General features: G+C 35.9%; 3 protein-coding genes and 1 long non-coding RNA gene across 4 annotated transcripts; 3 read left to right on the forward strand and 1 right to left on the reverse strand.

The window, feature by feature from the left end:
- Positions 1-6941: 6941 nt before the first annotated feature.
- On the forward strand, positions 6942-8100 carry LOC108599264 (transmembrane protease serine 9). Its single transcript, XM_017986060.2, has 4 exons — positions 6942-7042; positions 7105-7443; positions 7500-7801; positions 7866-8100. Exons 1-4 carry the CDS (start codon positions 6976-6978, stop codon positions 8022-8024), a joined length of 867 nt encoding a protein of 288 aa, XP_017841549.2. The 5' UTR covers positions 6942-6975; the 3' UTR covers positions 8025-8100.
- A 477-nt stretch (positions 8101-8577) lies between these two features.
- Positions 8578-9678, reverse strand: LOC108599020 (TIP41-like protein). Its single transcript, XM_017985801.2, has one exon. It carries the CDS (start codon positions 9536-9538, stop codon positions 8720-8722), a length of 819 nt encoding a protein of 272 aa, XP_017841290.1. The 5' UTR covers positions 9539-9678; the 3' UTR covers positions 8578-8719.
- A 236-nt stretch (positions 9679-9914) lies between these two features.
- LOC108598608 lies at positions 9915-10389 on the forward strand. The gene is made up of 3 exons (XR_004458841.1): positions 9915-10004; positions 10119-10194; positions 10252-10389. It is a non-coding gene; the product is annotated as an uncharacterized LOC108598608 (long non-coding RNA).
- A 386-nt stretch (positions 10390-10775) lies between these two features.
- On the forward strand, positions 10776-12360 carry LOC108598607 (zinc finger BED domain-containing protein 4). The gene is made up of 2 exons (XM_017985306.2): positions 10776-11826; positions 11896-12360. Exons 1-2 carry the CDS (start codon positions 11638-11640, stop codon positions 12280-12282), a joined length of 576 nt encoding a protein of 191 aa, XP_017840795.2. The 5' UTR covers positions 10776-11637; the 3' UTR covers positions 12283-12360.
- The last annotated feature ends 313 nt before the right edge of the window (positions 12361-12673 follow it).

A 12673-nucleotide genomic window follows, 5' to 3' on the forward strand; every position in this document is an offset into this window, starting at 1 on the left:
GTTTATAAACAAGCTTGATATTAGAAACCCAACATATTGTAGTACACAAAATTAGCCAGCATTGTTATATAATTCCAAATCATTGGAGTCCTATTTATGCATTTGCACATGTCTAAACAAAAACAAGCAGCAAATTTAAATTGAGGCAAACTCAGATTAAAAATAAATTTTCAGGCTCTAACAGTTTTTAAACAATTTTTGAAAAGTTATTAGTTAGTTTTAGTAAACATAACTCACGATTATAATCGCCAATGCATTATTTTCTCATCTAATTATTCATTTTGTCAATATTTACAAGCATATATTTTAATTAAGTAAATTAATCAAAAAAAAATGGGATTTTTCATACAAAATTGTGGAAACCGCAAGCTTTAATGGGTTGTTCCAATAAAAGTTTTACATATTTTAGTGTCAATATCGACAAGTTATAAAACACATATATATTTAAAAATATCAACATTGGGGAGTTGAAATGAGTTCGTTAACAACTATTATTAATAAATAGATAAATATTCAAGCCAATGCGAGTCTCAAGGAATTGCAGCAATTGATGTTTTTAAGAAGTTAAGGAAACTGATCTGGTTAGTTTGAGAATCCCATGAGTATCTCAAAATTATAAATGCACTGTTACCAAATAGTTCCAAAAGTTTAAGTCCCATTGTCAGTCATCATTTCTATTGATAATATTTGGTCATATCAATACTTTTAATATTGCTTGGGCATGAAAGTTTTGTATAAAATGCAATAAACTAAAATATTTTTTTGTAATATTTATAAATTTGTATTGCCCTTCAAGTCTATATATTTTTAATATTTTTTGCAAATACAACAATTGCAATACAATATTTTGTATACGCCATTTTAAAATATATTCGAGTCAGAGCCATGTGGAACAACCCTCGTTGGTGGCTCGATCAGAAAACAAAAGCCGTATGTTTGACCATGTCATGTGAGAAACTTACATACAACCCCTAATGCATTAGCCAAGCGGCCACTTACCACAACCACCACCGATGAAGTCTGCAAACGTCAAATGGTCAAGCGAAGTGAATTTCATGAAGCCTCAACCGCTGGACAGAGTGCTCAAACTAAAAATCACAAGGGTAGGCAGAGTCAAAGGAGAGAGAGAGGGAGAGAGAGAGCAGCAGGCAGCGAGGAGGAGGGGTATGAGTTCCATAGTGGTAGGCGTGTATATCAGGCCGCTTGTGCTGGTCAGTTAAGGTGGCCAATGGCCAAGTGCCAGCCAAAATGGCAAAATTATTTAGTTTTTAAAATTTACGCTAATAGCAAACAAATGTCAACTGTCAGCAAAGGAAAATATTTTAATATTTTTATTAAGTGCTTTTGGCAAAATAATATATAAAAAACTATTTTGTGTATAGCATTTGAAACTAACTATTTTCGTTAGCCATGTTAGCTGCCAGTTAGCCACGTCCTCAAACACTAGTTTCAACATCTATATCTATAAATAGCAAACAGATATTTGGCCTGCAATTAATAAGTGGGCCAGCTGCCCCAGAACCTTTGCAGGAGTGGAAGGAATAGGGCAAAGGTACATACGTGCGATTGCTATTGTTGTTGTTGTCGTTGTTGTTGTAGTGCCAGTGACAGGCAGTTGAAAATCGTGAAAATGCATTTTCCATGTTAGCTGCTATTCAAATTGCTTAATTGCATATTAAATATGCAGAAAAGTAGGCAAAGCGAGCAAAAAATATTCATCTTGCCCACCTGTCTATGAGTGTGTGTATGTGTGTGTGAGTTTGCTGCCTTCGCGTGCGTTGAAAGCCACAGCCAGTTGACCAAATTGCTGTGGCAAATGTGAAAATATTCGCAAGGCTTGACAGTTTTTTAAGCCTCCTCCCCCACTCAATCTCCGCCAGCAAAGTGACAACTGATTTGCCAAGCATACACACACATACAACGATATAACTTTTATATTTATATATGTATATAGACAACATACAGATTTACTCCGTAAAAGGTTAAAAGTCAGCGATAGAGCGTAAGTGCCGCTAGGCCTCTTGTCTGGCGTTTTGCCTTTTTCACGCCGCTTTAATTGACGAGCGGATTGGAGACGTAACGGCGGAATGTCAAATGTGCCAATGCAAATTATGAGAGTATAACCTTAATAGAATTTCCATTTATGTCCATTAGCAGCGTATTCATCTTATTTATTTACGGTAAATACTTATATGAATTCGATCCGTAAGTAATCCATACGTCAAATTCAAATTGACAGTTGCGTCATTTTTAAAAAGTGAATAAGTGAGAATTTATTTCATAAGATTTAAGAGTTACTCGTGAATTATAGCAGTCAGTTAGTCTAGTACTCACTTTGTTGAGCAATGTTCTTTGATTCTTTGTTACTAGTTAACAATAATATAACAAATTCAACATATTTGCATACTGCCAAACATTTTATAAATACTTTGTTATTTCTTAAATACTTCCTGTAATTCGGTTTTTTTAAATACTTATCTATCCTCTCCCCAATTTGAATAAATTAATAACATTAAAGTAATCAATTCATTTAGTAAGATCTGAGCTTAAAGTTTATGTGATTTCGAAAAATCAATGTAATAAGTTAATGAACTTGAGTTCATATTGAAAAGTTTACAGCAGCTGTTATCATTTATTATATGATTAACTTGATGAAATTCTATAAAAATCGATATTTTTAAGCAAAAAATAGAACTAAACTGGAAGCTAGACCTTTTTATGAATTAATTAAAAATAATTAATCATGAATTTAAAAAATTCAAAGATTGCCTATAAGTAATCTTTATAAATTTATATTTATATTTATTGGCTATCTATACATTGTGCAGTCTATATTTGTTGTTTAAATACGAATTCACTATTTAAGCTAATTTACTTTACCGTTTACTCAACAAATGCAAAAGAATCTTTAAGAATTTCGCACTCAATTAACAAGTTTCGTCTCGACATGTCAGACGAAAATCGTCGAAAGAAAAGATCAACAATTTAGTGTTGCTGGTATTTTTGTTTTTGTAGTAAGTCAATTAGAAAATTTACCAAAGTTTGGCAACTGCATGGAAAAGTTGAAAAGTGCAAAGACAAACGCAGTCACAGTCACAGTCACAGTTACAGCCGCAGGCTAAAGCTAGGAAAAATAAATAAAAATAACAAATGGCTGTGAGGTAACTGAGCTGACTGACTGGCTGTCAGTTGTATTGTGCTGTGACTTTTTAACCTAATGAATAATAAATTGGGCCAATTGTCACGCAAAAACAACAACAGCCAACGCGCATAGATGGCAAATGGCTTGGCTCTAAGGATAAGCGTAAGCATAAGGTTAAGGATTAGGCCAGCTATGGAGTAAGAGCGAGAGAGAGCGCGACAAGGGGTTTTAGCTGGCTGCCAAAGTTAGCTAACGCTTACGTTTCTGGTTTCGGTCTTGCTCGACTGTCAAGGCAGCCAAGGCATATCCAAATTGTAGACACATTTTGTTAGCCCGAAATTTGTTGTTGTTCTTAGCTGTAGCTGTATTGTTGCAAGTGTCGCCTTCGATAGATTTTGGCATTTGTTAAGCTAGGGAATTCGCTGGGGAAATTGCAACACGAAAATGCCAAAAGGCAGGCATCATCATTAGCTCGAGGTGGCGCCAACTCAGACTCCAGTTGCTCTCCTGCTTGGCTGGCAGCTGCATTTGCGATTAAATATATGGTAGTACCCCCAAAGCACTTTGAAAGTAATTAACATATTGAAATGTAACGGACGCTTAGCCTGATCAATTATTAAGAGAGTTTGGCAATGCATTCAACAACATTTGTGTATTTGCAGTTTTTGCCCCAAACATGTTTTGTGCGCTTGTTCAGCTAAATATTTAATTGACTAAAAACTCGCTCCCACTCAAGATATATGGGTAAATTTACAATAAAGGGTTGCGTTCAAAGGGGCGTAGGCCTTGGGCACAGGCACTTAAAATCGTGTCAACAGCTTGTCAATCACAATTTAACAAATAAAATGTAAATGTCACACACTCGCAACATTTAGTTTGCTTGGTGTTGATGCGTGTACATTATATAGTTTTTGTATGTTGATTGAAAGCTTGGGGAATACCTTTCAAATGCCTAAAGTACATGTTTAAAAGCTTAAAGCAACGCAAAGCAAAGCTTAAAGAGTATTCTATAGATAGCTTCCAAAAATGTATTGATATAACAATTTATATGCTTGCATGTTAACTGTGTTTTCATTTTGCACTTAGCTTAACTCAAAGTTCATTTATTCATGTGAAAAAAATCGCATTGAGTGTAAAATAATTCAACGCGAATTAATTTTCAATTTTAGCACAATTATAAACGCTGCCAACTCAATTAGCAATTGTCCATTTTCATTAGTATTTGTCGGTCAAATTTGCATAGGCATGTCTATATGCCACATAAGCCAGGCTAAAAGCATTTCAACAATTAACCAAACTGAAGACATAACTTTCACACCTTTAGGGGCGTTTACAGCAGCATTTCCTGGCATTTCCTAGTACTATACTATATTCACATAATTTACGCTTGCGCCGTGCTATAAACAATGCATGCAACGCAGTAGCAACAACAACAGACGACCAAGCACAACGCTCATTGGCTGTTACATCAGCAGCAGTCCACGAAGTCTTGCCGACCGCCGTTACAGGACTACATGACGTATTAGCATATTACGTATACGCCGCATATGCCAAGGGTTGTTGTTGCTGCTCGTGTTTCGTAGCACTTCGTGCATTATTATTTGTTACATGCCAAGGATCAGGAGGATACGACGTTACAGCAATCGCATGGCAATTGCAGTTCGAGTGCAGCACTCATTCCGTTTAGACGTGTGCGCTGCCAACTAAAAGCCAAAGTTAACCAACTAACCAACTTGGCTAACTGCTTGTCAAGTAAATCAAAACAAAGTGTCCTTTTTGCAATAAAAGGGTAAGCTAATGGCCGCTTATATCTTTTTGATTGTTGCTCAGAAAGCCCTTGACTTAACCAGTTGGCTTTCGAGTAATAATCGAAACTAAATAAGCGAGTCTAACAACATTTTAAATTCATTCTTCACTACAATTAATTGGTGAGTAAAACATGAAATATATTGTACATTCGTACACAAATTAGTTTTTGCATAACAGTTTAATTCAAATTCAAGCAAATTCAAGTAAATTCAAGCTTAAAAATAAAAAAGATTTATATTAAGAATAAAATAAATAATTCATTAAAGTTGTATTGCAATAAATAAATGTATTTACTTTAAATCAAGTAAGTAAGAATAATAATTAAAGAACAATATTTATGCCAAAAATTGTCTATGTAAAAATATAATATTAGTTTAAAACTTCAAATATAATTGTTAAGGAAACACTTGTCAAATATAAAAAAAAAAATAACAATATAATATTAATTTAAAACTTCAAAATAATAGAAAAGTATATTTCGCTTATATGGAACGAGTGGAAATGCAGCATAAGCTTTTGCAAATTATTTATTTATTATTGAAGTCATTTAATGTATATGTACTGAACTTATAAGTTTGCTTGAAAGTTTCATATATAGTTTGAAATGGTATAACAACCAAATAATAGCTTACTGTGTCTATGAGAACTCAGTACAAAGAAATCAATGCATCAACAACCAAAAATATTCCAACACAAGTTGTTTGATATATTTCCGACATGTTGTGAGTCAGAGACATTCGACAGTACAGTTCACACCCGCATCAGTGCCCCTCCTGAATGAGCGAGCGCCAATCTAATGCAATCAGTCACCGAAAACTGTCGTTGAACCCTAAGGCGATACAGACAAAACATAAAGCCAACTAAAACATAAACAAATGTGACATAAGCGAGAACTGACCTTCACATTGAATGCGTCTAAGCAGCGACTGTTGGAGGCGGGTGTCAATGCACCATAGACGACAGAAACTAGTTTACAAATGGGGAACTAACTGGGGTTATTATTATTTATTTTGGCTGAGCTGTCGGCAAGACAATTTGCTGCGAAATTAGCATTTTGTCAATAGAGATAAGGGGAATAACAAATACAAAAAAAGCAGCTGAACTGCCGCGATCAATGAACCTCAAGTGTTGGATGTGCGACAAACGTTTCTGGTTTTCGATTTCAGTTTAAGACTCGTGCACATGACCAGTTTAAAAACTAATAAGCATATTGCTCTACAGACCTGATTTGTCTGCCATGATCTATTTCTATGGCAGCTCAATGCGCTTCCAGCTGCATATATTACAGTTTTAACGTTGGCCATCAGTTTTAAGGGCAATGTTAATGTCAAGCCTGTAGAAACATTACATTGATGTGTGTGTAAACCAACATTGAATTTCAATTACACAGTTACTTTGGCCTATTAATATGCATAAATGCATTTGCAATTTGCATAATATTGGTGATTAGGCCAAGTCCAATTTCTGATGCGCTAGAATATGATGTTTAAGGTCATTGTAGCTGTTTGCAGCTTTAAGGGAAATATTGTTTGCATTATTTTAATTGTTAATATTACGATAAATACATAATTAAACTGTCTGACAAAATTAGGACGTGCTTGCAGCACAACTACAGCAAATTTCAATGTCATGAACTTCAGTGGGTCATAAAACGCAAAACATGCCAACAACAATCAACAATTAGTTGTTGTTGCTTTTATTTCGGCAGCTCCTTAATTTGTATTGTATTGAAATGCCAAAACGTGTGGACGGCCGCCCCCAACGTGGCGAACTTGCTGAGGTGCAGTCATTGTCGTTGACGCAAAGCTCGACAAAAAAGCTTTTTAGCAACAGGTGCTCCAACTTCCGTTCGTTATCATGAGACAAAACAAAAACAAAAGCAAAATAAAGCTCAAGCTAAGCCGCACATAGAACACAGCAGCACTGCCTGCGACCCATATATAAATTAATTGGCACACAGAATTTTTGTGACAGTTCGTTAAGAGTTTTGGCAACGGCAGGCGCTTAACGGTTAAAACAGTAAAATGTTTTTGTTTATTTACTTGACTGTTCTATTGCTCGCAGAGCAGTCAGTTCAAGCGCAAATCGCCTGTAAGTGCCCAAAATATTAATCTCAATCTCGAATCAATTAATATGATATGCTTCAATTTTAGTTACCAAGCTGCCTTGCACCGTGCGTAATCCCAAAATTGTGGGCGGCAGCGAAGCTGAGCGAAATGAAATGCCCTTCATTGTCAGTTTAATGCGCCGTGGTGGCCACTTCTGTGGCGCCACCATTATACACGAACGCTGGATTCTAACAGCCGGTCACTGCATCTGCAATGGCTTGAATGAGATTATGAAACCCACGCAAATTCAAGGTGTTGCTGGGCTACACAGTATTAGAGAATACCATAATAGCATCAACAATGGGCCTGATGCTGTGCGCGTGGACTTTAAGCGCATTGTGCCCCACCCCCAATACAATTGCAATAATGTTCAACATGATATAGGTAAATAGCTCATTTGCATTAAATTTTTACAGCCACTTAAGCTTTTGCCAACTTAGCGCTACTGGAGCTACTTCATCCAATTGAGTTCACATCGCATATACAGCCCAGCTGCATAAATTCGGACAAGGCGCTCGATAGTGCAGAGCAGGAGCATGAATTTGGCACTGTCTCTGGCTGGGGCTGGACGCAAGAGAATCAGGCAGAAGGCGAACGTTCAGATATATTGCGCAAGGCTACAGTCAAAATTTGGAACAACATAGCCTGTGAGCGTTCCTATCGTGCACTTGGCAAGTCCAATAGCATCACAGACACACAAATGTGTGCCGGCTATATGAATGGTCAAATTGATTCGTGTTGGGTGAGTATATAAATTGCAACAGTGGCCCACATGTTATGCGATATTTCTTTTAAACAATTGACAGGCTGATTCTGGTGGCCCACTCATGTCCAAGGATCATCATTATCTATTGGGCGTTGTGTCTACAGGAATTGGCTGTGCGCGTCCTGGCTTGCCAGGAATCTATACAAGAGTCAGTAAATACGTACCGTGGATGCGAGATGTGATCTTCAACAAAAACTAGTCGCTAAGCAACTTAATAAATTACTGTGATATTAGCTGTGTACACTTAATAATAAGCCAAATAAATACTAAACTTACAAAAATTGTGGATTGTAAAAAGTTTCTTAAGCGCTTTATGTTTTCGCGCCACTACTAGTGTTGATCATTTAGCCCCTATCACGCTGTTTGGCTTTATTTTAATTTATGACTTCTATATAAGCTTACGATCAGCTTTGGCGTCTCACGCACACATCTTCAGTTAGAACTTGTTTAATTCATTTTAACTGAATTTACAAACAAGCAGTTTTGTAACTTAACTCATTATTTTTATTATAATATTTAATATAAAAAAAAATAATAATAATAGCCACTGCAAATTACGAAACTAAACTCAACCCGCAAGTAATTCTAATATTAATTATTTTAGCATTATTTAGTTTACCCATACGGCTGCACGCTTTTGGTATTGCTTTAGTCAAGTCTAGTATCTTTGTTTCTAACTTTAGATATAACCATCCGAAAAAAATGGACACTGCGTTCTTCAATAAAATACAAATTATACTTTTTGAAGTGCTTCTAGAGGTTGCACATTCGCACAACTTGCAGCAAAAATAAATATACTAGATACATGAACGGTATACATCAAATTTGAACTTAAATTGTTATTAATGTCTGGGCTATTACAGTTTCAATATAGTGAAGCCACCCAACTGGCAGTTACTTAAAGTATAGTTTGTGCTGCTCCTTAGCTTTGACTGGAAGGTAATTTTGCATCTCATCCGCATTCGTCCAAAGGCCTATGACGTTCTGCAGTACCGAGCAGGGCGCCTCGCGATGCACATACTCTTTAAGGATATAATCATTCTCAATTTCCCAATGGTAGCGTGTGTCATGCAAGCGTATGAGAACATCATCAATGCGCAAGAAATGGCGCAGAAGTACGAAAAATCCTGAAGGCATAACGCGAATCTTAACGCTCATTACTGAGATGCCATGATCATGCAGCTCATCCTCATAGAGTGTAAGATCATGATAAAAGATTATATTCTCGCGCTGCATCAGCTTCATCTTATTTAAAGATATCTCCGTCGACTCAGTGCGAAACTTGTCGTTTAGTGTTCCTTGATAGTGCGATGTGAATGTCCAATCGAAAGGCTTGTATTTCGCCTCCATATTCTGTTCAGAGCGCGTCTCCCGCCATTCCTGGGCGCAGGCTACTTCCAAGGCTCCCTCTTTGCCATTGGCAACCAATACTAGCGCATCCATTGGCTTAAACTCCATTTTAGCACCATCCTTATGCTGCAGCACCAACTTGTTCTTGTGAAACACCATGTCCGGCAAATGTGGCAGATCCAGCGCGTGCTGATAGGTACATAAGTCACAGCAATCGGGAGAATTTTTCTCGCAGCCATTGGTGCCGCCCTTAGTACACATACTCTTCAAAATGTGAGACTTCTCAAAGGTAATCTCCCAGTCGTTAAATCGTATCATCTCACAGTTGACCGGCAGTCTCAGCACAGCGCACTCACTCTCCATTGCTGGTGGTATTATAAGTGTATTTTGTTTAATCAAAGTATATATGGCTTGGCTTTAATATATTAAAAGCGATACATTCTACCTAGCAAGTGATGTCTATTAAGCATTTTTGTTTGCTTAAACAAAAGATATGTAATCGCTTTTTATTTATTTATTTTTAATATATAAACTTAGGGTTGTCGAAAATATATCAAAATATCAAAATATCGATATATTTGCGAAAAAAATAAATATTTTTATCATGATATTTTTAAGCCGTAATATCGATATATAAATATTTTTTTTTTGATATTTTCCGATATTTTGATTTCGGTCACACTATTCATGTTTAACAAGTGAGACGCAAGTTAATAAAGATTAAGTCTCTTTATGTTCTAAAATAATTAAAACAAGTGGAAATACTTCAAATTTACTGTCGCACCTTAAAAATAGGCACCAGGCTGCATACACAAAATGTGTAAGCAAGGTATGTATGCATGTCTGCGCTTTGGCGCCAACGCCAATGATAACATGCGAATTTGGCGCAATTTTTTAGAAGCTTGTTTTTTATGTAACTAATATATACAATTTTTTTTATTAGAGCTCCTCAAAAGAAGACGCAGATTCAATACAACCAACGATTTCAAAATCGTTCATGAATGCGGAAAATTGCAAGGGTATGGTATTTATTATTCCTCATTACAATGGTTAGTTAATTGTTACTTTATTTTCAGACAAAACTAAGCAAGTTACTGAATCATTGATATATATGATTTGCAAAGATAATTTGCCTGTGCGTTGTGTTGACAAGGAGGGTCTCTCAAATTTCTTAAAAACATGTGTACCCAAATATGAGCTTCCAAGTCGTACAAAGGCAAGTGTTCGCCGTATACATTTTTGAAAATCGTTAGAAAATTTTATTTTCCATAGGTAACGAGTTTAATTGAAGAAAAATACACCTTATGCGCCGATCAGATGAAAAGAATTTTCAAAGAAATAGAGAACTTTTCCCTCACGTGCGATGGGGTTACTTTAACCAATTCGACCAGAGCTTTTTTAACAGTCACTGTTCATTTTTTGAAAGACCAAATTCTTCAATCAATCTGTTTGCAAGCTGTCAGAATGAATGAGGTAGTACATAGTTTAATTCTATTGTTTGCGTTCTATTATGTGTTCGTTTGATCTGTGTGCTTTACCTTAAATGCTTCGTACTACGTCCAATTTATATTAACACTTATTTATTATATGTATTTTACAGATCCAGTTTATTTTGTGTATTTATTATATCCGGTATTTGTAATTACTATCAACATTCGTATGTCAGTCTGTTTTGTAGACTTTGTTTCATACACTCTGTTTTACACAATCAATATTATAAAATATTTGATTATGGTTCTCAATGAATACCGGGTATCCATATAGTCGGCACGCTCGACTATCACTGTTTATACTTGTTTTAACATGAATTTTCCTTATTCAATCCAGCCGCATACTGGCGAGTATATTTGCACGCTTCTGCAGAATACTTGTTAAGAGTTCGGCATCGAGGAGTTTAAGCTAGAAACTCTAACAACTGACAATGCCAAAAACATGAAGGCAGCTTCAAATTTACTTCTCGGTGTTGGCCACCATGTGCCTTGTTTTGCACATACTATTAATTTAGTAGTAGACAATACGGTTAAGGATATTAAGTGCTTCTCGACCGTTTTAGATAAAGTAAAGCGTATTGTCACCTATTTTAAACACAGCCCAGCAGCCATGGATGTTTTAAGAAAGCTTCAATCTGATGAAGGCGTTCCAGAAGGATGCATTAGAACTTTAACTCAAAACATAGACACCAGGTGGAACTCTTGTCTAGATATGCTGATTTCATTTATAGATTTAGAAAATACTGTTGCCATCGCACTTATAAACCGATCTAAGTGCACCAAAATCCTGCCAGAAATGCTATCGACATCAGAGCTTGACATATGCCGTGATTTTTGCGAGCTTTTAAAACCTTTTAAAGAGGCGACTGAAAGAGTTAGTGGTGAATCTTACGTCACGGTCAGCTTAGTTGTTCCGATGATTTCAATGTCGCTAGCAAAAATACGAAAGACAATGTGCAGTCGGCAGATGGCATGTTTATGAAGGATGTTCTTATGCAAAAAGCAGATGACTACTTAACCGGTTTGAGCAAAAACAAAATTTTGATTAAAGCTTCGCTATTGGATCCGCGCTTCAAGAAAATGTACATTCCTCCCACAATGGTGTTGGAAGCCTCAAAGAACATTCTAGAAGAAATGCAGCTTAATAGCGAAGGAAAGAGAGTACGTAATTTACTATTATTAGCTAAGATCTTTTAAATATACTAATTCATTTTTAATAAATGCTTACAGCGCTCGTCAAACTTGCAACCGCCGGAAGAATTGCATATAGCACAAGTCGATCGCCAAGAAAGTTTTTTTGAGGCTCACAATCGGAGCATTCAGCAAACCCAAAGTTCAGACAGCCCCTACAAAAAGGAATTCCACTTATATATTTCTTTGCCAAACAGTAATTGGGAAGCTGAGCCAATACAGTATTGGACTTCGCAACAGCAGACCATGCCACATTTGGCTAAGTTGGCACTACGCTATCTGATAATACCCGGTAGCTCAGTATCCTCAGAAAGGATGGCTTCGGCAATTAAATGTGTAGTGTGCGACTCACGCAGCCGTATGACTGATCGGCACGTAACACAGCGTGTATTTTTAAAGTCACTGGCGAAACAATATTGGAAATAACTTTAGCTTTAACTTACGTAAACTTACAGTATCTTTGTATCAGTATCATTGCTTTAAGTAATAAAACTTTAATATGAAGTATTTGTGTTGTTAGTTTTGTTTGAATGAATTCATGTGGGTCATTAGGATCAATAGAGGTAATGTATACGAATAATTATATAGAGAGAAAGAGATTTCTAAAAGCTTTCTGATCCTAAAAATAAAAAAAAAATTTTATAAATATCATAATTACTCGATATATCGATATTTTTTCTTGATATTTAAAAAAATCATTTTGATATTTTTCAAAAACGAAAATATCATTGATACGATATTTTTAAAATATCATGCAACCCTAATATAAACACTAAGACAAGAAATATATTCTGGATGATACGTGCGGCACTACTAG

This window comes from Drosophila busckii, chromosome 3L, assembly GCF_011750605.1.
Source record: "Drosophila busckii strain San Diego stock center, stock number 13000-0081.31 chromosome 3L, ASM1175060v1, whole genome shotgun sequence".
In the NCBI taxonomy this organism is placed as follows: Eukaryota; Metazoa; Arthropoda; class Insecta; order Diptera; family Drosophilidae; genus Drosophila; species Drosophila busckii.